The sequence below is a fragment of the Tachyglossus aculeatus genome, chromosome 18 (genome assembly GCF_015852505.1).
Source record: "Tachyglossus aculeatus isolate mTacAcu1 chromosome 18, mTacAcu1.pri, whole genome shotgun sequence".
NCBI lineage: Eukaryota > Metazoa > Chordata > Mammalia > Monotremata > Tachyglossidae > Tachyglossus > Tachyglossus aculeatus.
Window position 1 is genome coordinate 1,953,311 of NC_052083.1, and position 26,113 is coordinate 1,979,423.

General features: G+C 53.2%; 1 protein-coding gene across 12 annotated transcripts in view; it reads right to left on the reverse strand.

Annotated features, from left to right (window-relative positions):
* Positions 1–26,113, reverse strand: part of ADGRB1 (adhesion G protein-coupled receptor B1) — a 132,522-nt gene that overhangs the window by 11,340 nt on the left and 95,069 nt on the right. For 4 of the 12 annotated variants that reach the window (XM_038759999.1, XM_038759998.1, XM_038760000.1 and 1 more), the window contains exons 19-28: positions 23,669–23,772; positions 22,878–22,982; positions 21,219–21,321; positions 18,360–18,510; positions 15,924–15,993; positions 14,078–14,144; positions 10,929–11,014; positions 7,825–7,923; positions 2,778–2,949; positions 1,177–1,305 (exon numbers count right to left, since the gene is read on the reverse strand). In XM_038759999.1, the coding sequence (XP_038615927.1) occupies positions 1,177–1,305; positions 2,778–2,949; positions 7,825–7,923; positions 10,929–11,014; positions 14,078–14,144; positions 15,924–15,993; positions 18,360–18,510; positions 21,219–21,321; positions 22,878–22,982; positions 23,669–23,772 (1,086 nt within the window). The remainder of the gene's footprint in view (positions 1–1,176; positions 1,306–2,777; positions 2,950–7,824; positions 7,924–10,928; positions 11,015–14,077; positions 14,145–15,923; positions 15,994–18,359; positions 18,511–21,218; positions 21,322–22,877; positions 22,983–23,668; positions 23,773–26,113) is intronic. The other 8 variants (XM_038760009.1, XM_038760007.1, XM_038760006.1 and 5 more) reach the window with 5 other exon arrangements.

Consider the following 26,113-nt stretch of genomic DNA (forward strand, 5'->3'; position numbering starts at 1 on the left):
GCCACATCTCCAAGAGGTCTTCCCCAATTAAGCCCTCTTTTCCCCAGCTTGCTCTCCCTTCTGCTTTGTCCCTTCTACTTGGATCTGTAACCTTTGGACATTTGATATTTGCCCCATCCCCCAACCCCAAAGCACTTGGGTACATTTCTTTAAATTCTAGATTATAAATTGCTTATATGTTAATGTCTGTCTCCCCTCTCTAGACTGTAAGTTCATTATGGGCAGGGAATATGTCTGCTAATTCTGTTATATTGTACTCCCCCAAACACTTACTACAGTGCTCTGCACATAGTAAACAATAAATACCACTGATTGATCTCAGGAAGAACTTCTTGAAGGGCAGGTTGTCATTTATCAATCAATGGTATTTATTGAGTGCTTAGTGTGTGCAGTGCACTGTACTAAGCCTTTTGGAGAGTACAATATAACAGACACATTCCCTGCCCACAGTGGCTGAGGAATCTCTGCCAATCTTTCTGAGCTGGACTAGCTTCAGACCTGCCTCGTGCCAAGGTTGGGGACCAGGTGACCTGGGGAGGTCCCTACCTGGTCCAGTTGCTTCTGAGTCTAGATTTTGAGCTGTGTCAAGGGGAGAAGATCCCTTTCTGGATTCATGCCATTTGCCTTAGGCTGGTAGTCTCCAGAGGACAGCGACTAGCTGTTCAATTTGCTTTGTACCAGACCCAAAGCAAGGTGGAGATACATCCTCAGTGGTGGCAGTGGTGGTAGTGGTGATGGTTCTGATGGTTGGAACCAACAGGAGGGAAGGGGGATTATGTTGATTTGAAAGACTTCTAAATTCAACCTCAGGAGGAATTTCCTGACTTCATGGTGGAGAGAACCCTGGATCCGGCTGGCCAATGGACACTGTGGAGAACCCGTCCCTGGAGCCCCTAAGAAAGATCCTGACCCCAGCAGGATCATCCACCTGTCTGGAGGCAGGGGGCTGGGCTAGTTGACCTCTGAGGTTCCCTCCAGCTGGAGTTCTGTGCTAGTGACAATTATGATGATGACAGTGACATTGAGGATGAAGATGGTGAAGATGATTACAATGATGAGGATGATGATGTGGATGATGATGATGATTGGGGTTGTGGCTAGCCATCATGCGCAGGGAGCGCCAACAGGCTCTGTTGCCCCCGGTTAGACTGAACGGCACAAATTTCTTGTTCCTACCATGAGCTGGGCGTGGCCATTCTGGAAGGAGCCTCCTGAGTCTCCGTTGCCCTCCTCCTGGCGATCCACCACCCGGCATTTCACGGCATCCTGGACCTGACGGGAACGGGAGAGGAAGCCCGCTGGCACCTGCAGGCAGAGGCCAAAGCTGGGCTGCTCAGTCCTCATGTGCCGAGCCAACCCCTCTTTCCTCACCAGATATACCCCAGTGCGGGCAGGGCCACCCCAGATCTTGGGCCCTGCTGCCGCCACACCCTAAACCCTCACTAGAGCAGAAGCAGTGTGGCTCAGTGGAACGAGCCTGGGCTTGGGAGTCAGAGGTCATGGGTTCTAATCCCAGCTCTGCCACTTAGCTGTGTGACTTTGGGCAAGTCACTTAACTTCTCTGTGCCTCAATTACCTCATCTATAAAATGGGGATTAAGACTATGAGCCCCACGTGGGACAACCTGATTACCTTGTGATCCCCCCTCCCCCTGCCATAAGTGCTTAGAACAGTGCTTGGCACGTAGTAAGCACTTAACAAATACTTTTATTTTTTAATTTTTTTTTTAGAGAACATGGGGTGGATTGTCTCACCCGTTCTCCGCTCTAGTGCTCAGTGTTGGGTTCAGCACCAGAAAATGCTCAACAAATACCACCATGGTTAATTGGTGGTTTGTCAGTGACAGGCCTGGGATCTGCCCTACCCCACTCAAACCACATGGCCTAAGAGCTCTCCTTGCTGATGGGTTTCAAATTAGCCAGCCAGCAGGAATTTTGTCTGTGGTTCCCACATACTGAGTAACCATCTTGCTGGGGCCCATTCAGTGGACGCTCAGGGGTTCCAGTGGCCTGTGGCTTGTTGGAAAGAGCACTGGGATGGGAGTCAGTGTGCCTATTTAACAGAAACTGAGGCCCAGGGTGGTGTGTGGTGGAGACAGGACTGGAATCAGAGGTCTTCTCACAAACCCTGTCAACATCCCTGCAGACTCTCCCTTCTCCCAGGGCTCAGCTCCTCAGATTCATTCTCAATTCCTTTCTGTCTCAGCTTGCTCAAAGGGCCTGGCAGGATTTTTATGGGCATAAATCTCCTCTTCCTCCTTCCCTGGAAAGTCAGTGTGCTGTTCCTGGGGGGACCTACCTGGAGGCAGGAGGATTGACTCCATGACCTCTTAAGATCCAGCATATAGTGAAATGAACATGGAGCTCTGCTCCCTTATCGTGGCTTGGGAAACGGTCCCTAACTTGGGAAAGAAGCTTCCTCAGCCTTTCCTGTAGAGGAGGGCGCACACCTTCCTGTCTTAAGGATGAAGTTGTTTGCGCTTATTCATGGGACGTGAGCCCCTTATGATCATTTCTTATCTCAGTCTAGGGGCTCTAGGCTATCATTTGGACAGATGGTGTACAGAGAGGGATGTGGCCCCTGGGATGGGGGAGAGGTTGGACTATGGACAAGGTATGGCCCCTGTGGCCAGCAGTGGGAGAGGTCACATGAGCTGTGACCCCTAACCTAATGCTCCAGTTCCCCACCCTACATCCTCCCTCCTCTCCTGCCCCTCCCGCGGCCCCTCCCCTGGCCCCACCCCTTCCCTGCCCCGCCCCACCCATGGCCCTGCCCACCTCCCGCCTGAGGATGCAGTGGACCATGACGATGACGAAGCCTTCCAGGGAGTCGAAGACGGCAAAGAGAATCTGGAAGAGGGCTGAGCGCCGGTCCGTGATGGCCAGCACGGCAGACATCCAGGTGAGAGCCAGGAGGGGCAGGACCACACAGGAGCTCCAGAGGGAAGCCCTGGGGGCAAGGAGACAGGAGAGGGTCAGCGGCAGTCCCTCCCTGGGCTGGGGGAGGGCCACCCCAGGCTTGGTCAGAGCCCACCAGTGCCAGTGGACTCATATGGGAACGGGTCAGACCTCACCTGGAGCAGTGAGGGGAGGGAACACAGCCAGTGGGAGAGCTGAGGGCCTGGCATAGAACCAGCCCTGGCCCTCCAGGTGCCCTCCCCACACCCACCTCCCTCCTTTCCCAGATCTGAACCTGGTAGAGGGTCCGTGGCAGAGGTTCCACCCTGTCTGCAGCTGCAGTGGCAGCTGGAAGCTCAGCCGGGCCCCGGGGACCTGCCCTGCCCTCAGAGTTGGAAATGGCGGCTCCTTTGAGGCAAGCTTTGGGAGGTGAGAGCCAGCCCCAGATGCTTTGGACAGAAAGATGGAGTGGTCGCCATCTTGGGGGTCTCCTGATGAATGGCCCCTCCCCTCAGTGGATGCCCATAGTGAAACTGGGCACCGCCACACTCACTGGCCTCACGGTCCACCTCTCCCCTGTCCGGGGCCCCTGCTCCTCGTTGCTCTGAGCCTGGACTGGCGGCTCGGCTCTCAGGCCTGGGTTGGGGCAGGGGGCTGGGGAAGCAGGATCTAACAGGGATGAGGGAATCCGCTCTCCCGAGGTTTGGGGCTAGGGCAGGAGGAATGGAGCCTCTCCCAAGGATGACAAGCTCTAAGCACCACACCCCAGCTTCCCAATCCAGGAGCGTGTGCTGAGACTCCACCGGGGAGAGGCGTTGGTTGCTCTGCCCTGTCGGAACAGGAATCAAAATGAAGTCTCAGAAACCCTCCATCCCTTCTTTGGTCTTTCCTGGCCAATATCCTGGAGAGGCAGGAGTGGTTACAGACTCTGAGCAGGCTCAACGGCTTGGAATTCAAGCAACGGCTTCTGAGAGTCAGTCTCAGAAACACCGCCTGGTACTCCAAGTATGCCCTCCCACCCCAAGTCCCCAGCTCTTGTACTCTCCAAGCCAGGATGTTGGGAATGCCAGCCTGGGCTGGGCCTTCACTGTGGGCATCCTGGCAGTGCAGTCGTCGTCTTCTCCCCTGCTCCCTCCCACCTAGCCTTTTCTCATCAACAACTCAGAGAAAAGGTTCAGATGCAGAAAGAGCCAGGGAGAGACAGGACGGAGAAAGAGACAACGACAGAGACAGAGAGTGAGTACACCCGTGTACCTCCCCACCTAGGGTGGCACCCTGGGCCCTGCTTTTCCCACCCTAAGGGAGCATAGGTCTGTGGGGGTGGGCACTGGTGCAGCTTAGAGTCATGCAGACTGGTACTTGAGGCCAGCTCGTTCTGAGCCCTCCTCAGGGCTCGCTCTTTGGAATTCACTTGGTTTCTGTGGCCAAGGGTCTGCCCTCCTAGGGCTCCGACCGGAGCTCAGCCTCCCCAGAGTCAGCTCTGGTCTGTGGCCCATGCCCAGCCAGTGGCCTGAGCCTTGGATGGAGAATAGCCTCCTAATCCCTCTCAACCCCCACAACCACTGACCAACAACCTCAGATCAGGAAACTTCACACCCCAAACCATGGCCCCAGTCATCCCTGAAGGGAGACAACACAACACTGATAAAGCTGATTTGAGAACACAGACCAAGTGAGGTTGAGGGGGTGGGGTTGCAGGAGGAGGGTGGGGGAGAACAAAACGGAAGCAACAGAGAAGCTGGGTTGGAGGGATGACTATGTGTGGGGTTGGGAGGTCACAGGGTGAGGGGTGAGGGACTGGGGGATACAGGGGCTGGGGAGCAGGAGAACTAATGTCTGAGAAGACTCAGGAACCAGGGGAGAGGGGGAAAGCAGGAGGGGAATCAGTCTGCAGCTCTCAGTAAGTTCTGGAGGTCAGACTGTCCAACGTAGTTTGGGATGCAGGAAATGCACGGCTGCAGGGAGGAATCAAGTGGGTTTCCTCTCCTTAGACTGTATCCTGGTCCAACCCTGGCAGGACTCCTGAGTCCAGTTCTGGACTCCACTGTCCCCGGGGGTTCAGGGAGATCTTTGAGTTGGAGGTGGGTCAGAGAAGAAAGAAAAGAAGAGCCTGAAAAGATTCAGACTGCTGAGAAAGGATCTGAAGAATAGAAAGCTGGAGGCTCCTGATGAACTTCACATACGGTGGCTGTCCCAACCCACTGCGAAGGGACTCTAATGGGGAGACTGAAGCCAATTCCTAAGCAATGACCCATCATCAGATAAGGAGGCTGAGTCTGGCCACCCCAAAAGCCCCAATCAAAGATCCCACAAAGCAGCGTGCGCAATTCCATGGCCCTAGATGTCCTCCACTATTCTGCCCTTTAAGCTCAGGGAGTGGTCAGCTGACAACACTGCAAATCAGCTGCAACTGAAGGTAAATGGGTTGCTCCAGAGGTCTGGCCACTGCCGGCAGCTGCTTGGTGGCCGGAGGGACCTCTACGTGCACAGAGCTGCCTTCCCACCGCCCCCACCCCCCACCTCCCAGAGAAAAGGCTTGCTGCAGCTGTGCTTGCTGCCCCTGCTACTCCCAGGGACACCCCACATTTGGGGATACATAGCTAGGAAAATGCCTAGGAGAAGGGACACCCCCAGGGGATCCCCACCCATAATGGGGGGTTTGCAATAAACCCAAGGGTGCACCATGAAGCTGAGACACTCAGCATGGATTCTTACCCCTGGCTCCTCATGTGTCCTTTCAACTCCAATAAGCCAAGTTGCAGACACACACTCCTCACTACCTCCAATTTGAGCTGGGCAGGTCACAGAGTCATTTCCAAATGGAGGCCATTCCTATTCCTGGTGGTATTCCAAAGATGGCCACTGACACCAGAAGCAAAAGTCAGAGGAGGGAAATCCCCTGTTTCCCCACTCTGGGTGTGTCCCCCAACTCTTTCTCCCCTCCCTTCCCCATCCCCCACCCAAGCAGCCCCAGGAGACACAAGAGGTTGGAGGGCGGCGGGGGGATGACAAGTTAGCCCCTTTTGACCTGTCAGTCTGTGGGACAATCCCACTCCCCATTTTCTCAGAATTCTCCTCCCTATGCCCCCAACACTCCCCCAGCTTCTGCTTCAGTGTTTCCCCATCACCTAAACACTTGGGGTCCTCATTCCCAACCGAGTCTTTGCAATTAATGTCCACAGCTTAATACTCTACTGTTTCCTCCACCTTGCTATGTATTTAAATGTCTGTCTCCTCCACTAGGTTATAAGTTCCTTGTGGGCAGAGATTGTTTCAGCTAACTGAACAGCACTCAGCACAGTGCTGTACTGAGAGCTTTAGCATGCAGCAAATAGATTTTGCCAGGCACAGTGACTTGTGATGTGACTACAGGTCTCAGGGGAAGCCTTTTTCTGAGAGGAATCACAAAAAAAACAGTTTGGTTGGGAGTCTCCATCTGGCTGGGAGCCAGGAAATATCGATTTCAATCCCTGACGATGCCAATTTGACCCCAGGGAACTCAATTGTCTCCCTGGAGCCTCAGTTTCCCCAGCCACAGAGCAAGGAACTGGACTAAATCACTATGATGAGTGGGCCCAGGCCTGGCTGAGTAGACAAAAAAAGAGTTTGGAAATGGGCTTCTGTGTCCAGAAACGCAATCTTCGATCACTTAAAATGGTAATTCTTTTTCCATTTTCATTTTCAGAAAGGCCCCAGAGACTCATTCTCTGAGAGGACATATCACTCAGGAAATTTCATTTTTTCCCCTTCTGCCAAGCCTGAATTACTGCCTGCAAACCAATAGCTCTTCCCGCTGCCCTCTCCACTCCAAATGGGGATGTATTTCACCTTTGGATAACCCAGAAATGGCTGAGTCTATTTGTCTTCAACTTCAGAAGGCATCGCCACATCCCAGGCTGGGGCCCAACTAGAAAAATCTGGTCCAAAAGGAGGCATCATTTTGGGGGTCTCTGACCCTCTGACTCCACAGAGTATTCTCTTAGTCCAAAGCCCATTCCTACTCCCGCCACTTGGGCCAGCTTGGTGGTCCCCGGACCAGCCCAGCAGATGCAGAGAACCAACAGGCAGGCAGCAGACTAAAAGAGCATCTGTGAGAAAGGGACATGAAGGTTTTCCTCATTTCCTTGGGGCTGGAAGGAGCAGGGCCAGGGCCCAGCAAGAAGACAGGTCAACACCGCCAACCTCCCTTTGCTGAAGCCCCACCCAGCCCTTTCCCCATTCCTCACCCACTGATCTGCCTTTGGGCCTCCTTCCCCCAAGTTCCCCAGGCTGCTTCCCTCCCCTTCAACTGCAGCCCCCTCCCCCACCTCTCTTCCCTCTGCTCCACCTAACGCGCACCCCATGAAGGAAGCTTGTTTGCAGTAGTACCCCTCCAGGGTTTCTGTCCCCTAAAACCACATTAAGAGCAGTTCACTTCATAATTTACAATGGGGAGACACACCAGCAGTATCCTTGCTTGGGAAAGCAACTGTTATTCTGTCTTTCCCACCTGGTTAATACAGTGCACCACACCAAGTGGGAGCTCAATAAATGCTACTACTACTGCTATTACTACTACTACTACTACCACTACTATTACTGCTGCTGCAGCTACTACTACTACTACTACCATTACTACTGCTATTACTAGCTAATACTACTTCAACAAGACAAAAATGATCCTCTCCCCAAGACCTTCATGCCACTCCCACCAGGAAACCAATACTTCTGGAAGGAGGTGAGAAGACAAGAGAAGGTTGGGTTGGGGAGGAGAGAAGTGGGGAGAGGAGACAGGATAAGGGGGCAAGAAAACCAACAAGGAGGGTGGGAACTAGGTGAAGGGGGCCAGGGGGAGGGGATGGGGAGAAGGGGACGGGGAATGAAGGAGGAAACGCAAACTCAAAGCTGGAAGAAAGAAAGAAAAGAAGTTGAATTGAGAGGAACTAACATGGCATTACTGGTGGCTGTGGCTGTTACTTCAGCTGAAGAAATTATTCCACACTTTGAGCATTTGAGCGTCACTCCGTAAAGGGGTATTGTCATCTGACTGCAAGTGAAATTAAAAGACTGAAACAAAACAAAATACTTTGCTTGTGAAACACAAAAAAGAGAAAAGGAAAAAATAAGAGTGGGGAGTAGGGGGGCAAAAGGGGTGAGGGAGGGAGAGGCAGGAGCAAAAATGAAAAGGTCCAGAGCAAGGATCCATCCATGCACCCGCCCCCAACCCTAGCCCCGACCAGAGCCTCTGCGGCGGGTCTGAGAGGGAATACAGACCCAGAGACTCTCACCCTTCTTTTCGGGGGGCGGAGGTGCCTGCTTCCCTACCATCCCCTGCTCCTGGGATTTGGAGGGGGTGGCTCTGGGGGTCTGGAAGCCCCCACTACAGTCTGGAGAGAAAGTGCTCAGTGCCCAGGGGTGAGTGTCAAATGCTCAGGGGCTGGGAGTGAATGTCTGTACTCAGTGCCCAGAGGCTTGAGGTGAGAGTGCCCAAAGATGAGTACCCATGCCTAAGGATGAGAATGCCCAGTGTTCATTTGTGGGGATGGGAGTGTTTGGTGGTGACAGTGTCTAGTGTCCTGTGCCCTGGTATGAGAGTGCCCAGTCGTGAGAGTACTCAATGCCCGGGGGACAGGGGCCTGGGGTGTTAGTGCCCAGAGGTCGTGGGGGAGAAGCGTAGGCTGGGGACAGGTGGGTGGGAGCCTCGGAGGCAGAGTGTGCTACATAGGTGTCAGACATTTCCGGGACTCAGCCTGCCTGGCTCCTTGGAAATTGGCAGTTCATAGTCCCTCCCTGCTGGTTTTGCCAGGTTAAGTTCTACAGTACACATGAAACCTAAATTTTCAACTTGCCAACCTCTTAGATGTTGTAAGCATCTAGCAACAGAGTCACACAGGACTCTTTCAGACCAACCTGTCCTGACTGGCTTTCTGTCTGCCTGCCTGATGTCTCTCTGCACTGAATTCCTACCTCCGTCACCACGACTGAATCACTTGCTACGCATTCAAAGCCCGTACACATTACAGATGTCAAACAAGCTGCCCCCTGGGTCCCTGGGGCCTAATTCCTGACTAATTAAGTCCTGGTGATGGCTGGGAATGGAGCCCACTGATCTGTGCACTGGGCAGGGACCAGACTTCTTGACCCTAAGCCTGTGTTGCTCATGGACCAATCTTCCTCCAGGACTCTGCCCAACTGCCTTCTGACCTGACTCCTAGGCCCAAGGAGGAAGCGGCTAGTTCATGGGCCTGGCCTAGATGGGGAAAATGAAAGGCCAAGGTCATCACACTTTTGAGGGACTCCTGCAGCGTTGCTGGGGGCGGGGTTGGGAGATGGGGAGGAAGGAGAGGGAGGAGGGATGCAGAGGGAAGACAGGGTGGGGGGCACATTTCCAAAGGGGCACAGAATTGGCAAAACCGTTAACACAGAGCACGCCGGAGACCGTTCCAGACAGACAAACAGAGAAACAGAGAGCGGCAGAAAAATCAATGCAGGAATACAAGGCTTGTTCTGGAGGTTACCAAGAAGCATCAGATGCAATCGATAACCAGCCGACTCCTTCTATAGGTTGACCTCTGTAATTAAGAGCAATACAGGGCCCTCAGCGGGGAGGGGCTGCCCCACCCATTGGCTGTGGACACAGCCGGCAGCTTGGGGAGTTTTCAGTCTGGGCTGGTCAGAGGATCCTGACCACCACTCTCTCTCCTTCTGGCCAGGACTCAAGGCGGTCAGCACAGGGTGGGGAGTTGGGGGGGGGGGGAGCCACGCACCCTGGGGGTCTACTCTACCTATCCCTTGGCTCCAGAAGGGTGGGCTACTTCCTGGGAGAACCTACTCTACAAGTGGAAGGAAGAATGTGGGTTTTCCACTTTGTGCATTATCCACAGGAGATTTCTAACCTCTTATTTGCTGGGTGCCCTCTTTCTTTCTCTCTTACCTTCTCCACCCCTTGCAGCACGGGTAGTCCTAAAAGGTGGCTTTCACTAGGTTCTGGGCACAAGGATTGCTGTCCTACGTAGCCTAAGTGGGTGCCAGAGACCCACCTTCCCCTTGGTCTACTTAGGACCCAAGCTGCCACCCTCAAGCGGCAGTATCTGCTACTCTGCATTATTAATGTCATCTCTCCCATCCAGAGGTGAGAACAACTGAGAACGCTTCATCTTCCTCATTTCTTTCTCTTCTCTTAGACTCTTTTTCTTATGATGTAAAGCAGTATGTACAAAAGCGGGAGGCATTCTCTATGTGGCCAGACAGCCCCAGAGTCCCCAGCTCCCACAGAAGCCTCTCCGGAATCTTAGACGTTCCCGTTTCAGCTCACCGCTCTCCTTGGAGAGCTGGGCCTCTGGGGGAGAGGAGACATGGGAACGTGGTAAATCTCAGGTCCCAGTGACCCCGAGTAGGAGTTGTTTACGCTTGGGGTTAGCCCGACCCAGCTCCCGAGACTGCCCCCCAGGGCAGAGTGCTGGGGCACTGTGCCAGGTTCTTGAGGAGGATGTGATGGGGGGGTGGTTGTGGTCTCTCCATTCATGGGGAGGACTGTGGGTGGTGGGATGTGGGAATATTCAAAGGAATTGGAAGAGGTCAAGAGAGCCAGCATTCTCTGAAAGCATTTCAAAGCAGTATCTCCAATAAGGCTCTAGCAGCAGGGCTCTAATGGTTGGCTTAAATGCTGCTGGTGGGAGTGGGAGGGTTTCTTGGGCTTCACTACAGGTGAAATGGGGGGTATGATAGCTGGTTCCCCTGGGAGGATTTGGGAACGAGGAGAAAAAAATCTGGAAACCTGTTCCCTGGGAGAGGGAGACTCTGTGCTGTTGCCCCAGGACAGTGATTCTTTGGGGGCTCCCCAGGTGGGCCACCCAACTCCATCCAACCTCCTGACTCCCAATGTCCCAGTGACTCGACAGTGCTGCTTCCCCTGGGCCCCAGGCCTGGTGCTGGTTTTGGGACCTCGTGAGAGTCTCAAGCTTCCACCTGGGGTGCGGTGCCCTGTGGGCCATCTGGTTATGGATCGGGGCTTTGTGGAGGGAATTTCTTAGATGTATTGGTATGGCCTACCCTGCCCGTTCCTTCAGTTTCTTATCTGTTATTCCATCTTTGGACACAAGTTTGTTAAAAACCAAAATCCCGATAACCATGTTCACCTGTGGAAACAAGAAACAAGAACGAGTTGGCATGTTTTCAGCTAGTTGGCCCATCTGCCCCGCGTGCGAGTAATGCCCGAGTCCCAGACAAGCAGCACAACCCCAGATGGCAAGTTGGCCCCAGCACTGCAGATATCCACATGGGTTGTCCCAGGGCATCAAGCTGACCCTCCCTCTCTTCTCTCCCCGAGGCTGGAGGTGGGGCTGGAGCACAGCTGAGTCTCTTGGGTGGCCAGGGAAGACCACGGGCATCAAATTCAATTTCTCTCCCCCACCTCAATGTGTGGAATGAACCCAAACAGTCCCAAAGGACCCATCCTAAAAACCAGCCTGGACTCAGAGATGAGAAGGGGCTTGGAGCTGTGGTGGCCTCCTCAGCTGGGCTGACAATGGGGGTCCCTGCTGCCAACCACCAAGGGGCTCAGAGTGGACTCTGGGCAAGGTCAGTGACTTAACTTCCAGCCCAGCCCAGCCCAATGGGTGGGAAGGGCCTGGATCAGGATGCTCCAAGGAATGTGGAAGAGAAAGGGGCTGGGAAGCTTCTGGGCACTTCTATCCAGAATAAATAATGGTGCCTTCTCACCCACAGCCCCGTGGCCAACCCAGCAATCCCTGGTCTTCTGGGAAGCAGAACTGCAGGCCTGGGTTGCATGGTGAAGGAGGACACACCTTTGTTCTGAGAGGCTGCCTGACGTTGTGTGTGCTCCTGCAACTCACTGCCCTTCTCCCCTCAGAACACCTGCCTATAGGCACACGCATACACACACACCCACACACACTCCTCAATTTGTGTATGAGATATGTTATTGCTGCTCTACTTGATGAACACTGGGACTTCCAACTGCTAGGAGCACCTCTCCAGAGCCCCACAGCGTTTGGGGGTTCAAGGCTCGAGTAAGGGGAATGGCCAGAACCCATCTGTATTTCTACTCCCCGCCTGCCCACTGACCAGCCCTACCTGGATGCCAGTAGCACCCAAGAGAACAGACTCCAGGGTGAGCCCGACTCTCATAGCTCTTCCTGCTGCACTCTACCTACCTAACTGCCTTCTCTCCCTCACCTCTGGCCTCACCTCCAGGCAGTCCATTTTCCCAGTCCCCTGGGGTTTGTGGCCTACAGATGTCCTGAGGACAGTGGGCATTGAAATCCACAGGTACCCTTGGTGTGGAAAAGGGCAGAGGGAGCAGGAAGGGTGGGCGGGTTGGAACAGGAACCACTGTGACAAGAACAGTCTCCAGGCAGGATCCACGGAGAGGCAGGTCTGAGGGTTGAAAGCAACCCTCCCCACAACTTCAGCCTTCAGAGCCCAGGGCCCTACAGAGCCTGGACATGAGCCTTTGGATGCAGGTCTGACACCGGGGAGCAGGCTGATTATTTTAGCTAGCAGGGTTGGGGAGTGGCAGGTCTGGTGACCAGAAGCTTCACTGCCTCTGGGGTCTGCTGAGCAGGTGGGGACAGAGCAGAGTGAAACCGTGCTCTAGAGAGAAACAACTTGGCCTGGACCCCAGCCTGGTCCCCCTGCTCTCTTGGCAATGTCCAGGGCTGTGGGTCTCAGCCTGGGATGGACATAGAGAGGAGCTGGAAATGGCCACCCCCAAGGGATGACTCTGGGTTCACTGCTGTGGTACCTCTCTTTCCCTCTTTCTCTCTCTCTCCCTCGCTCCCTCTCTCCCTCACCCTCTCTCTCTTGGATTCTCTAGGTCATCAGTCCTGGAGATTCAAATGATGCCACTCTTCCAAATTCTTCCCCTATCCCCCGAGAATTGAGAGCCACCGAGGGTGGCAATCCAGGGCAGCCCTGACACTGGAGAGTCGCCATCTTGAACCTCCTAGACAGATTGGCACCCACCCTTCTTTCAGGATATCTACAAGGGGAGGGCCCCATAACCTCGCCTAATGGCTTGCTCTAGCATTAGATCCTCCTGGCAGCCAGGAATTTCTCCCTCAGGTCTAACTGAACTCTCTCTTGCTGCAATTTAATTCCGTCCCTTTAGCTGGTCCCCTTTGGAGGTGATGAACAGCCGGTCAGTGCTGTCCCCTCAGTGTGACAACGTGGGAAGCAGTCTTCGAAGAGAAGAGGAGACCACGACCAAGGTCCATGTCCACCAGAGGGCAACTGGGCCTTGGGAGTCATGAGGAGAGGTTCCTCAGGTCTCATGTTGGGTTGGCCAGCCATGTGGGCCCAGGTTTTTCAGGGACAGCATTGCTAGAGGAAAAAGACCATGATGCAAAGTGCTAATGGGTGACCTAAGATCCAGGGACTTGGCTCTTTTAAAAGTCCCAGTAAGACTGGCCATTTCAGACCCCAGCTGTATGATCTCCTCTCAGGCTTCTGGTTTGCTCCTGGGGCATGTGCATGCACAAGCACACACACATGTGCACACACACACACACATACTCTCACTCTCTCTCTTTCCAAACCCCCCTCTCTCTTTCACCCTCCTCCCTTCTCCTTATTCCCTCTGTTTAGGCGCAGATAGTCTCCCACTTTTCTCCCTTGCTGACAGTTCAGTATACAGGGGAGGTGGCTGCTAAGGATGCTGGGAGAAAATGCCCTACTTTGCAGCCTCCCAGCGAACCCTGCTTGACAAAAGGAATATTTTCCTGCTGCAGAGTCTAGTTTGGGAGAACCCCTCAGAAGAGCCAGGATTCAAACTGAAATGGGGCCAGGTTACCTATGGGAGCTGGAAGCAGAGCCGGGGGCCAGGACTCCCCTCCCTTTCTGGGCCCCTTGTCTCTGCCTCATGGGTTGGGATTGATTCATCCCGGTGCCATGACAGGTGCTGGGGCCTCCTGGGATGGCAGGGAGGGCCAAAGCTGACACCTCTATGGACTAACCTATGATGCCAGTGTTCAGCATGCTCAGCGGAGTGGGAGGTGGAAGATGGGGAAGGGACATTAGGGACAATTCTCTTGGAGGGACTTCCAAGCTGCTGCCACCCCCCAGCATTCCTAAGTCACCATGCTCTTTCCCCACACCCCTGTGGCCCTGTGCCCTACCCCCAGGAGCTTGAGGATTCAGGGGAGGATGGGGCCCAGGAAGCGACAAAAGAAATCAAATACCAGAACCACAGCAGCAGCTGGACCGACGAAGGCATACAGCAGACCCCCTTCCAAGGACAACCAGCAGCTGGAAGAGAAATGGAAGAAGAGGCAAAGGGCTGAGTCAGTGCCAATGCCCACCTGCCCTCCTTGATCCTCTGAGCCTGGATGCTGCCCTCCTGGGATATTGGAAATCTGGGACCCAAGACCTGAAAAATAATGCCAGGGCCACCTGAGGGGACCTGGAGGAAGCAGAACCAGAAATTTTGTGGAGAAATAATTTGGCCATCCACTGATCAGGGATGTTGAGAGAGAAGGAGGAGTCAAGGGTAAAGGCACAGTTGTGAGTTTCAGAGAGGGGAGATGGTGGTGATATCCACTAGGACAGGCAATTTAGAAGGAAGAAGATTTTGGGGGAAGATGAGGATTTCAACTTTGGACATCCATGTCGAAATGTATAAAGGCAGAAGGAAACATGAAACTGCAAAGGAGGAGGGAGGTTGGGGCTAGTGGGGTAGATTTGGGAGCCATCCACGGAGGAAGTGGATGTAAAGGGAAAAGAGAAGGAGATCCAGAATGGAGCCTTGAGGGATCCCCACCAGACCCTCCAGCCCTCTGTGTCTCCTCTGTGCCCAGAGTTCCTGGAACTCCACCTGCCTCAGGATTCTTATTCAGATGCCCACCTTCCAGCTCCTTTGCTAATTCTTGTTTCTCCTTTGCAGCACATTCATTCTGGCCATTAAAGACTGCTTCCCACAGGGCTTGTTAGTCTCTGGTTCCTTTGGAGAATGTCAGTGAGGCTCACTGGGGGAGGAGCTGGGCCACTCAGGCTGGTTTGGAGCACCGGTCCCTTGTCCACTTTGGCCCTCTGGAGTCATGAAGGGGCCAAAGGGGCCAGAGGCAGGTTACTAGGCCAGAGCCTATTTCACCAGCTGGCCTCTCTCCTCAGAGGTTCCCTTCTCCTCTAGGGCCCCATCTGGGCCAGAAAAGTCCCTCTGCTGCCCCTCTGCCTGCCCAAACCGGACATCAAGGCTGGTTCTCCTGCCCCTGGCTACAGGCCACCAGGCCAGTGGCACAAGTCCAAGCCACTGAGCTGTGACCCCCTCTGGATGGCTGGGTCCTCGTTTCTCTTGGATCTCTTCTGTTATGCTTCTCTTCAGGGAGGGGAAGAGGGAGGAAGAGATGGAGGAGGAGAGGGAGAAGGAGGAGGAGGAAGAGGCGGAGGAGGGCTGGAAGCTAAGCCCTTCCTAAGTGAGGAGCAGGGCTAGGGCATTATGCTGAATAACAATAATTGTGGTATTTGTAAAGTGCTTGATACATGCCAAGCTCGGGGTTGAAAAAATACAATCAGATTGGATACAATCCTAATCATGGGGCTCCTGGAGACCCTCCCTCCTGGAACAGCATCATGCCTGCTTCCTCCTGGCACATTTCATTTCTCTGTTTTACCACCACCTTTTATTTGTGTTTTGTTAAATGTCCCCAGGACCTGACATTGTTATCCTTCTTCTGGGTGTTTGGGTCCCCCTGCCGAGACTGGGAGCTCCATGGAAGATGAGGACAGGATGGGGACCAGGTCAGAACTTGTTCTCTTGGATTCATCCTAGCGCTAAGCACAGTGCCTGGTCCATAATAAGCTCAGGCTGGCCCTAGCCTAGCATCTGGGGAGTAGGGTGCTGGTGCTGCTGAGACATTCCCCATTTAGCATCATGGGTTGGGGGAAGGGACCAGGGGAGAAGAATCCCCCATTACTCGTTGGTGGACAGTGCTGTACCCCCAGGCTTTGGTAAGTCCCACCATAATGTACAAGGGTGGAGAGGGTAGTGGCAAGGAAGGAGAGAGGGAGAGGAGTCCCCCCATTACTCACTAGTTGACAGTGCCGTACCCCCGGGCTTTTGTAAATCCCACCGAAATCGCCACCACCAGAGCAGGAAGCCCTAGAGGAAGGAGAACAAAGAGAAAGTGGGTCATTTTGGGGTCCCTTGACCCTCCCTGGCTCCCCTGAGAGCCACTGCCCTCCCCAACCTGAAGACTTGGGTCCCCGAGAGTGTGGTCTCCTCAGAATCTTAGCAATGTGGGAGCCCGAAGAAGGGGTGGCTGAAACTTTTGGATCCCAAGGGTGGGGGTTCTCTCCAGTCTCTGGGTGGGCAGATGGGATGTTGCAGCCCTGATGTCTCCCCAGAGGCGGAGCTGACCTGGGGAATGAAACACCCCGCCCCCGATAGGGTTGGTGAGAAGTTGTTCACAATGACCAATATGGTCAGAGGCTTATTCTGTAGCCCTGTGAAGGGGTGGGGCAGCTTCCAGGGGAGGAAACTGAGACCTCTAAGGGCCAGGGCTACCCAGGCCACAAGAAATGGAGGGGGGAGCTTTATCTGATGAATTCAAGCAGTATAGACATCCAGCCTGGATCATTCAGGTCAAGTGAACCCCACACTTTTCTCAGCGGGGGCTGAATTTTCCCACTCCTTTGCTGGTGCAGACTAGTGAATCTCGGGGGGCGGCTGCAGGGAGCAGAACCAGAGCTGAAATGATGATCACTCAGTCCCCCGGGGCTCAGCATCTCCACTGACACTGTAACCAATGGAAGTCTTCAATTAACAGACTCCAGAGTCTCGGGGGTGATCCAGACTTGGGAAAACAAGCCAGGCCCAGGAGGATCAGTGGGGGTGGGTAGGATGCCAGACTCAGATGAGAAAGGGCTGACACACAGCTGATCCTTAATGTGCCTCCTGTGGAAAAAAATCCATGCTCTTTGGAAAGCCACAGAAATAGACCCCTGAGGCTCCTCGGATGGTTTTATGTTGGGTTGAGAAATGAAAAAAGCTTGTATGGCACATCAAATAGTGTCTTGGTGAGAGTGTTGCCTGGCTGGGTCTGAATATATGTATATATTCATATATATGTATATTTATACATATGTATGTATGTATGTTTGTGTGTGTTTGTGTGTTATGCAAACCATAGGTAGGCATAAATGGGTCACTTTCCAGCACGTGTTCCTCCAGAAGGGGAGGACGTGTGTCCCAGTGTGAACTCGGGCCAGTCCCGAGAAAATGTCAGAAGCATTTACCTGGCATCATCTGTCTGTGCTGGGGTTGCTGTGTGCTCCTATAAGTGGAGATGTGCCAACTCTGTTGTATTGTACTTCCCCAAGTGCTTAGTACAGTGCTCTGAATACAGACTGTAAGCACTGAATAAATACAACTGATTGATCGAATGTGACCCCTTGGTGATGGCTGACCAGGGAGAGGTGGTGTGTAGGGGGGTGGGCTGTGGGAGTAGGGGTGAGATGGCACACACAAAGCTGGGATAGCATGAGCACAAAGGATATTGTGTAAATGTGAGTGTGAGTCTGTGTGTGTTTGTGTGTATGCTGGAGGAGCAGGGCTCAGGTGTCTTCTGACATCTAGCCAGCCTGTATTCCTGCATGTCCGGTTTTTAGAAGTGATGGGGAACACCTCAGAGCATTGCTGTCACAGTTTTCATTTGTTTTCTCTCACACAGTGATTCGTTCTGAGAATAAATTAAATAGGGTAGCAAGACCAGTTGAGCAGCATCTATCTGGACCCACAAAGCTACTTCTTCAAGGAAAGGGCAAGTAGGAGGGAGGTGGAGGGTCTGACGTCTCTCTGAGCTCTGCTCTGATGAAAGCAGAGAGGAAGAGTTGCGGGGGTGGGAAGGGGAAGAGAGAGCGAGACAGAGAGAGAGAGAAGAAGAAGAAGCTCCAGGAAGCAGAGGTGGGAGAGAGGAGCGGGAAGATGAAATTAGTTGCAGAGAAGGGAAAGAATAAGAAGCGGGGGGGGGGGGGCGGGGGGGTGGAGAGAGAAGAGGAAGCATGGTGCCTGTGGTATGCGGAGAGAGAGAGAGAGTGAAGAGTGAGGTAAGAGAGATGGAAGAGGAGAGCTTCAGGGGTGAGAGGAGGGAGAGAAACAGAGAAGAAAGGGCAAGAGTCTGGGAACCAGATTTCTGAGAGAGAAGCCAAAGAGGAGAAGGGATGGAGAATATATAGGTCAGGAGAAAGAGAAGTCAACTGGAACAGCCCTCTTTGCCTTTTGCTAGACCTCCATTCATTCAATTGTATTTATTGAGCGCTTACTGTGTGCAGAGCACTGTACTAAGCACTTGGGAAGTACACCTTTCCCTCTCTGAGCAGGTGGCCTGTTCACCTGAGACCCGGTCCCCTGTGAGAGCTGGGTGGGGCAGGGGACAGGACAGGGGGCAGGACAGGGGAATAGAACACTAGGGCAGAGGGGTAGGGCTTGGGGGGGAGAGGGGCCAACGAGATGGCAGGCTCCCTGACCCCAGCCAAGGCAGAGGAAACGCTTGCGGATGATGCGGTTCCGGAGGCGCCCAGTCACGGCCATGTAGGACTGCCAGGCTTCGGTCAGCACCCAGCAGAAGGAGGACAGGAAGAAGAAATGCAGGAAGGCAGCCACCAGAGTGCAGATCACCTGGGAAAGCAGACAGAAAAAGATCCAGGATGGGGCTGGATTCGCACTCAGACCTGAGCTTCAGGGTCCAGGAGCCGACGGGCTTCCAAGGCCTGGTCACTTTGTGATCTGGAACACAGCTCTTGGCCTCTCTTGGCCTCTACAACTCTTCCAGCTTGCTCATCTCTCAGGTTGCCCTGGGAAGTCGCTAATCAAAGTTTTTCTCCAGTTAGGAGGACCTCGAAAGGTCACCTGACCAGCACTGCAATTGTCGTTGCAAAACCATCTGACCAGAAGCATTCAACAGGCATCATGGCCCTACCTGCTTTTTCTGCTGCCTCCTCCCCCACTAATCTCCCCTTCCTTCTCCTCCTGCCACTCAACACCTTGGGACCAGAGACATGAATAATAATCATACTCTTGTGGATGCTTGTTAAGCACTTATTGTGTGCCAAAAATGTGCTAAGCTCTAGGATAAATGCAAGAAGATTGTGTTGGTCCTAGTCAACATCTGTGGAGCCCTGCCAGATGGTGTCCTGTGGAAACCCCACTCCCCTGGGGGCAGAAAGGAGAGCCCATTCCTTTCAGTCCCGTTGACTGCCTGGTTTCCTTTCGGCCTGGATATTTTCTGGGGACCTTCCAAGAGACAGGGAGGGTGAGAAGTGGGTTGGTTCTCGGTAACCCTGCCCTGATCTGAGCTCAGAAACACCATCATCATCAACAGCATTTACTGAGCATCTACCGTGGGCAGAGAAAGCACTTACTAAGCACTCACTTGGAAGAGTACAAAGAGAAGATGAGATTCCTGACCTCCAGGAGCTGGGAGTCTAGCTGGGGAGACAAATCCTGAAATAAACAGTTTTACTCTGAGAGCCCCTCCCTCCCTGCCACCCCAAATCATCCTGGGGCCAGTGCCTGGAGTTGGTGACTGGCTCTAGGAATGGTATGGAGATGCTTCTGGAAGGCTTTCTAAACCACCTGGCTCCATCGCCTGGGCTTTATGCCTTGTTGTCACCATGAGTGTGTGCGTGCATGTGTGTGTATACATATGTCTGCATCCTGCCTCTCTGTAAGACTGTCAGCTCCTCAAGGGCAGGGCCCGGGAGTCTTCTCCTTCCCTTTATCCCCACTGCTGTTCCCAGGATGAAGTCTACCCTTAGTGGGCACCCAGTCTACACTGGGGATGGAGGAGCTCAGAGGGGGCTAGGGGTGGGGTCTGGGAAGAGAGATAGGGCCAGAGACTCCTCCACCAGAAATTACTTTCCAGAAACACAGCATATCCCCTCCAAGGAGGTCCTTAGACACTGTGGAGAATTTTCTCCCTCCACATCCCCCTGTCCTCCATCTGAGAAGCCAGTGGACAGCTGGTTGGGGCTGGGTAAGAATCAGACCCTTGGGTCAGTGTCTCCCCTCCCCCAGGCCACTGCCCCGGACCCATGGATGCACTAGGTTTCTCTGCCTCCTGCTAGCCACTGGCTGGGCACGGCTGACTCTCCCTCCCAGCTCCTAGGGCCCTGGGAGAGACAGCAAGAGGACACAGAGGGCCCAGGGCAGCCAGGCTGGGGAGGGGGGGAGATGAGGAATTGGAGATCCCAGGGTCAGATGATGTCTTTAGAATTTTGATTCTTCCTTTCATGCCTAACATCCCTACTCCCTCCCACATGGTTGCTCCATCCCTCACACTCTCAGACTGCTAATGACCACCCTGAATAGCCTTCAGGAGGAGAGGGACTATTTAGTGGCCAACTTCAGAGTGGGCACAGGGAGCGGAGGCCCCGTGAGGAGAGACCTTGGCTCAGTGGGCTTGTTAAAGGACCAGAACGGCTTATTCCCTGAGATCGCGGGGATGGTGGCTGCAGTCAGCTATTCTCTCCATCTTCCTCCAGGACTCAACCCAGACAGGTCTGCCCTGCCAAACACCACAGTGTGGTGAGGCAGTCAGAACACCTGGCTTTATTCCTGATGGTGCTGTCCTGGCTTCCAGAGAGTCTCACTGTCCGGAAAAGGGGGGAGTTGGAGAAAAGTGATAAAGGTGTTGGGAGGATGACTCCACAGTTCTCCTCCTCCCCCTCAAAAAGAGTTGGGCTGACCGCACTCTTCTTCATCCAGGAAGCCTTCCGAGATTCACCCCGCCTACTCTCCAACTGCCAGGATCACTGTGACCCATTCTTCCCCTTTCAAATAATTTTTCAGGTTACTGTCTGCAAAGGAGCCAAGGGTGGGGAGCTGTCTTTGTGCTTGTGCCTGCCTAACCTCTTCTATCAGACTTGGGGCTCCGTGAGGGCTCCCATGGGCCTCCAACCCCTCATCCCAGCTGGGACCTTAGGTTTCAGGTTAACAATCAAAAAAGCTTCCTTTTGCCCTGGGGGGAGAAAGCAGAGGAAAATATGGCCCTCGGATCTTTTCCTACTTTAAAGAAGGCAGATGGGAAAATGCCCAGGTTCTCTGATGATCAAGGGAGGCCTCCCTCAGCTTTCCCACCCACCAAGCCTCTTCCAGGAAAGAAGGGACTCCAAAAGTCATCTTCTCCAGCTCCCTGCACAAAGGCAGAACAGCTCCCAAATGCACCCAGAGATACTGCCCCACTTCAGTGTCCCTGCTCTGAGACTGGGTGGCCGACTGGGAGAGGAGTATAGAGAAGGGGCAGTGGCAGAAGCAAGGGAGGGAGCAGTGAGGAGGGAAGGGGGATCTATCTGGGGACACAGGGCAGGCACCTGATCACCTCCTACCTTGTTCCGGGTTTGGGTCTGCCCGATGAGGATGAGGGCATTTGAAGAGATGATGGAGAGGCAGAAGTTGATGAGGATGACAGAGCGCTCGGAGCGGATGTATCTGAGGAGAGAGGCAGAGGAGCCGCCAGCTTGGTCATCTCATATGCCGGGTCCACCCCCATCCCACGAGGCCCTTCTGTCTGCCCAGGTGTCTGTGTCTGCCCTGTCTTCCCCTTTCACCAGATGGGGAGCATGGCATTATCTCTCTCTGGCCCTCTGGCCCATCCCAGCCCCAGCTGCGTCCCCTTCTATCCCATCCTGACTGGACACTAGAACTTTTCCTTCTCCAGGCTCACTGTCAGCAGGCTTGCAGACAGGAAGTTCCATCAGGATAAGAACTTGGTTTGAATCTCTGTGAACTATGAGCAGGCAGCTAGGAGCCCTGCCCAGTGAAGCAATTCAAGGCCACAGTCTCTGCTGCTCCTCCTGCCACACCAGGAAATATGGCCAGAAGGCAGACGCCTCTTCATATTTTCACAAATTCTTAATCCTTCCTATCTCCCCGCCCTCATGCCTCCTGCACCCCATTGAGCTCAGACCTCACAGAACCAGGGAACTCCACCAGCTCCCCCCCCCCCCCCCGCCACCACCACCACACACACCATGGCCAAGAGACCCCTGAAAATCAAGTGCAGATGGAACAGAAAGGCAAGACAGGGTACATTCAATTTCTTTTAGCTCACAGCCTGGCTTTCATTAGGCCCACTGCCTGACTCTCTGAGGCCTGGTCCATCCAGGCCAGGGCTCGTTCTGAGGGCTGCCTGGTGTCACTCCATGAGATTTGCTAATCACCCTGGTTGGGCAAAGATGGCCCCAAAGACCCGGGGTCAGAGGGTGGCCGATGGCAGCGGCGGAATCTGGGGTTCAGGGTTATGAGTCCGGGCTGCTTTGCTCTGTGACTATGGAAACAATGTCTCTGAGGTGTCTCTGCCCTTATGTCCTTGGCCCTTCCTAAAAACCCTGCCCCCCTCCTCCCTGCTCCAGAAATGCCCTTGTCCCCTTCTCCCCCTTGTAGACCCTGCTGCCATAGGCTCAGCCCTCAGTGGTCCCTGAAGGGTCCCTAGTGAGCCACTGGTGTGTTGCTGGTGAGCTGCAGTGAATTGTCACAGCCTTAGCCCTGGACAGTGGTCATTCATTCATTCATTCAATCGTATTTATTAAGCACTTACTGTGTGCATAGCACTGTACTTGGGAAGTACAAGTTGGCAACATATAGAGACGGTCCCTACCCAACAATGGGCTCAGGCTTGGATCAAGAGCATATGATGAGCACTTTCAAATTAGTAATAAGAATTGTGGGAATTGGCAAGAATCTTTTTTGTGCCAAGCATTGGGGTGAGTACAATCTAAGGGGTAGGGAGAACAAGTATTTCATCTCCATTTAAAAAAATGAGGAAGCTAAGGCAACAGACAAGTTAAGTAGCTTGCCCAAGGTCACACAGAACGCAAATGGTGGAGTCAGGAATAGAATCCAGGCCTCCTGACTCCCAGTCCTGTGTCCTTTCCACTAGACCACACAGCTTTATGGAGAAATGAGCTCTTCATTGAGCTCAATCTAGTGAATATATATCTGCCTCTCCCAGGGTCCTGCTTCCTTCTTCTGGGGGGCAGCCTCACTCATTCTTCTCTGGGAAGGGGTCTGTGTCTTCCTCCTCCTCCTTCCTCCTGGATGCACTGCAGACATTCTTTCCGGGCGAGAAGACAGGGAGAAGGGGAGAGGCCCTGGGGAGATGGAGTTGTGGCTTATGTGATTGACTCTTCCCAGATGGCCTGACTCTTGCTTTTAGGATCCCACCCTTGGCTTTTCCACTGGGAATGAACTGCTTCATTTGTGCCTGTGACCAAGCTCTCTGTTCACTGGGTCCCTTTATATTTCCTTAAAGGGCTTCAGCAGGAGAGAGTGGTTAGTCCTCAGGAAGAACTTCCTGACTGCCAGGGGAGATTCAGTACTGTGGCAGACTGCCCAGGGAGACTGCTGAGCCTCCATTCCTGGAGATCTGGGCAGGGGGGTCAGGGGGGTTCATTCATTCATTCATTCAATCGTATTTATTTAGCGCTTACTGTATGCAGAGCACTGTACTAAGCACTTGGGAAGTACAAGTTGGCAACATATAGAGACAGATTGGTTCTGGACCTGGGTAGTGGGAGGCTGGACCTCTCATGGGCCTCTCTGGCTCTACACTGTGCTTTCCCAGAATTCCTCCTGAGCCTGCAGCCAGGGACCCACATACACCTAAATCTTGGAGAGGACCACTGGACTGGGAAGAAAATGAGATGTCAGCTCAATGAGGCCGTGGGACCCAGCCCCATCAGTAGCCAGCTGTGGGCCTGGGCCACTCCCTGTTCTCATCCCTTCTCTACCCAGAATCCTCAAATCTGAGGGGTCTCAGCAGGGGAGGGTGTCCTACCTCCAGACAGACACATAGATGATGATGAGGAGAAGCAGGGTCAGGGAGGACACGCCACAGCCCACGATGAGGGTGACTGATGGGACGGCCACCTTTTCCATATTCTGAGAGGGAGACGGGGAGGGGGGAAGAGAGACAGAGAGAGAGAGGGAGATCAGTCTGACTTCTCGAGCGAGAGATGGTTGAAAGTTACCACCAGCCAGGCCGACAAATCTTAGCCTTTGGGGAACAGAGGAAGAGAAAAAAGCCCCAACAGTGTGAGACCCCCCCCACCCCCACCTCTCACTCCCAGCAAATAACAACACAGAAGCTCAAATTTTGACCTCCAGATCAAACCTCTGGTTTGCCCAGAGATACAAGAAGAAGCAAGGAACTGTCTTCTCATTAAATAGCCAGCAAAATCGAGGCTGAGGGACTGAAAGCAACTAGGCCGTGGGGCAGAGTCAGAATGTGAACACAGGTCACCTAGCACCCAGCCTGGGCAGATTTTAAAAGACTCACCATCATCCTAGATGCTGGCTGCCAGGCAGGAGGGAGATAAGACATCGGGGGGCTGATCTTGTAGCCTAGTCACATCTCAGCCGCAGAGGGTGTCATCAGTGAAAGGTTCTCCCCTGCCCCTCCCCCAGCCCCAAGGTCAGAGGTGACAGGTCAGAAACAGGGGGTGCCCAGGTCTCATCCCTTGACACCTTCTTGTTCTCTGAGATTTACCCATTATCTATACCACAGACCCCAAGACAGCACTGCAGATAGCAAAGAGCTTGGGGAATCTTCAAGCAATCAATCAATCAATGGCATTCATTGAGTATTTACTGGGTGCAAAGCAGTGGACTTAAAGCTTAGGGGAGGACATTAGAGTTATTAGATACAAGTCTTACCCTCAAAAAGGTTACAGTCCACTGTTTGCAGAGCACTGTACTGAGTGGTTAGGAGAGGACAAGAGAGTTCATAGACACAATCGCCACCGTCGAGGAGCTTACAGACTAGAGGGGGAAATGGGCACTAAATTATAGGTAAATTATAAAAATATGCATGTAAGTGGGGAAGAAGTGTGTAGGCTGTGAGTTTATAGTCTAATTGGGGGGACAATCACTAAAATGAATTATGGTGAGAAAGAAGTGTCAGAGTATATAAGACTTGTACTCAGTGGTACACAAAATTGTGAGCAAGAGTGCCAAGTTGCCCAACCCAATTTGCTTGTACTCACCCCAGCACTTAGTACAGTGCCTGGCACATAGTAAGTGCTTAACAAATACCACAATTATTATTATTATTATTACTTTTGTGGTGTGGAAGTGTTGAAGTGGTGTGAGGATGTAAGGCAGGAAGATGAGAAATTGATCGGGGAAGGCCTCCTGGAGGAGATGTGATTTCAGAAGAGCTTTGAAGAGAGGGAGGGCGGCTTGATATGAAGGATGAGGGAGTTTCAGCTAGGAGAGAGCGTAACAGCAAGAGGTCAGTGGTGAGAGAGAGAGAGGAGACCAAAGCACAGTGAGTAGGTGAATTGGAGAAGAACGAGGACTGCGAAATGGGGTGTAGTGGGTGAAAAGAGAAGACAAATAGGAGGAAGAGAGCCGATTGAGTGCCTTAAAGCTGTTCCTCAGGGGTTTCTGCTTGATGTGGAGAGGAATGGACAGCCAATGGAGGTTTTTGGAGAGTGGGGAGTGGTGTTTTAGAAAGATGATCTGGGAGACAGAGTGGAGCATGAACTGGAGAAAGGAGAGACTGGAGACTGAGAGGTCAGTGAGGAAGTTGATGCAGTATTTGAGTTGAGATATAAGAAGTATTTGGACCAGCTTGGTAGTTGTTAGGATGGGGAGGAAGGGGTGGATCCTGGAGATGTTGTGGAAGAAAAAAAGATGGGATGTGGTGACAGGATGAATATGGGGTCGAAAGAGAGGAAGAAGTCTGGGGTAATTCCAACATTGTGGGATTCAGATATGGGAAGGGTGGTGGTGGTGTTAACTATCATGGGAAAGTTAGGAGGAGGAAGGATTTAGGTGGAAAGATGAGGAGTTCAGTTTTGGACATGCTGAGTTGGAGGTGTTGGTGGGACAGCCTTGTAGAGACGCCTTGGTGGCGGGAGGAGATGCAAAATTGCAGCGAAGGAAAGAGGCAGAGGCTACTGTGGTAGATTTGGAAGCCATCCACTTGGTGGTGGCAGTTACGCCGTGGGAGTGGGTGAGCTCCAGGGAGTAAGTGTAAAATGAGAAGGGAAGGAGATTCTGTGGGATGGGAGGCAGAGGAAGAACCAGCCAAATAGTTGGAGAAAGATCAGCCGGACAGGTGGAAGGAGAGCAAGGAGAGAACTGGCCTAGAAAAATCAAGGTGACCTAGGGTTTCCAGGAGAAGGGAGTGGTCTGATGTAAAAGGCTGAGGAAAGAGCAGAGGTGATTAGGATAGAATTCATTCTGTTGGATTTGGTAATAAGGAGCTCATTGGTGT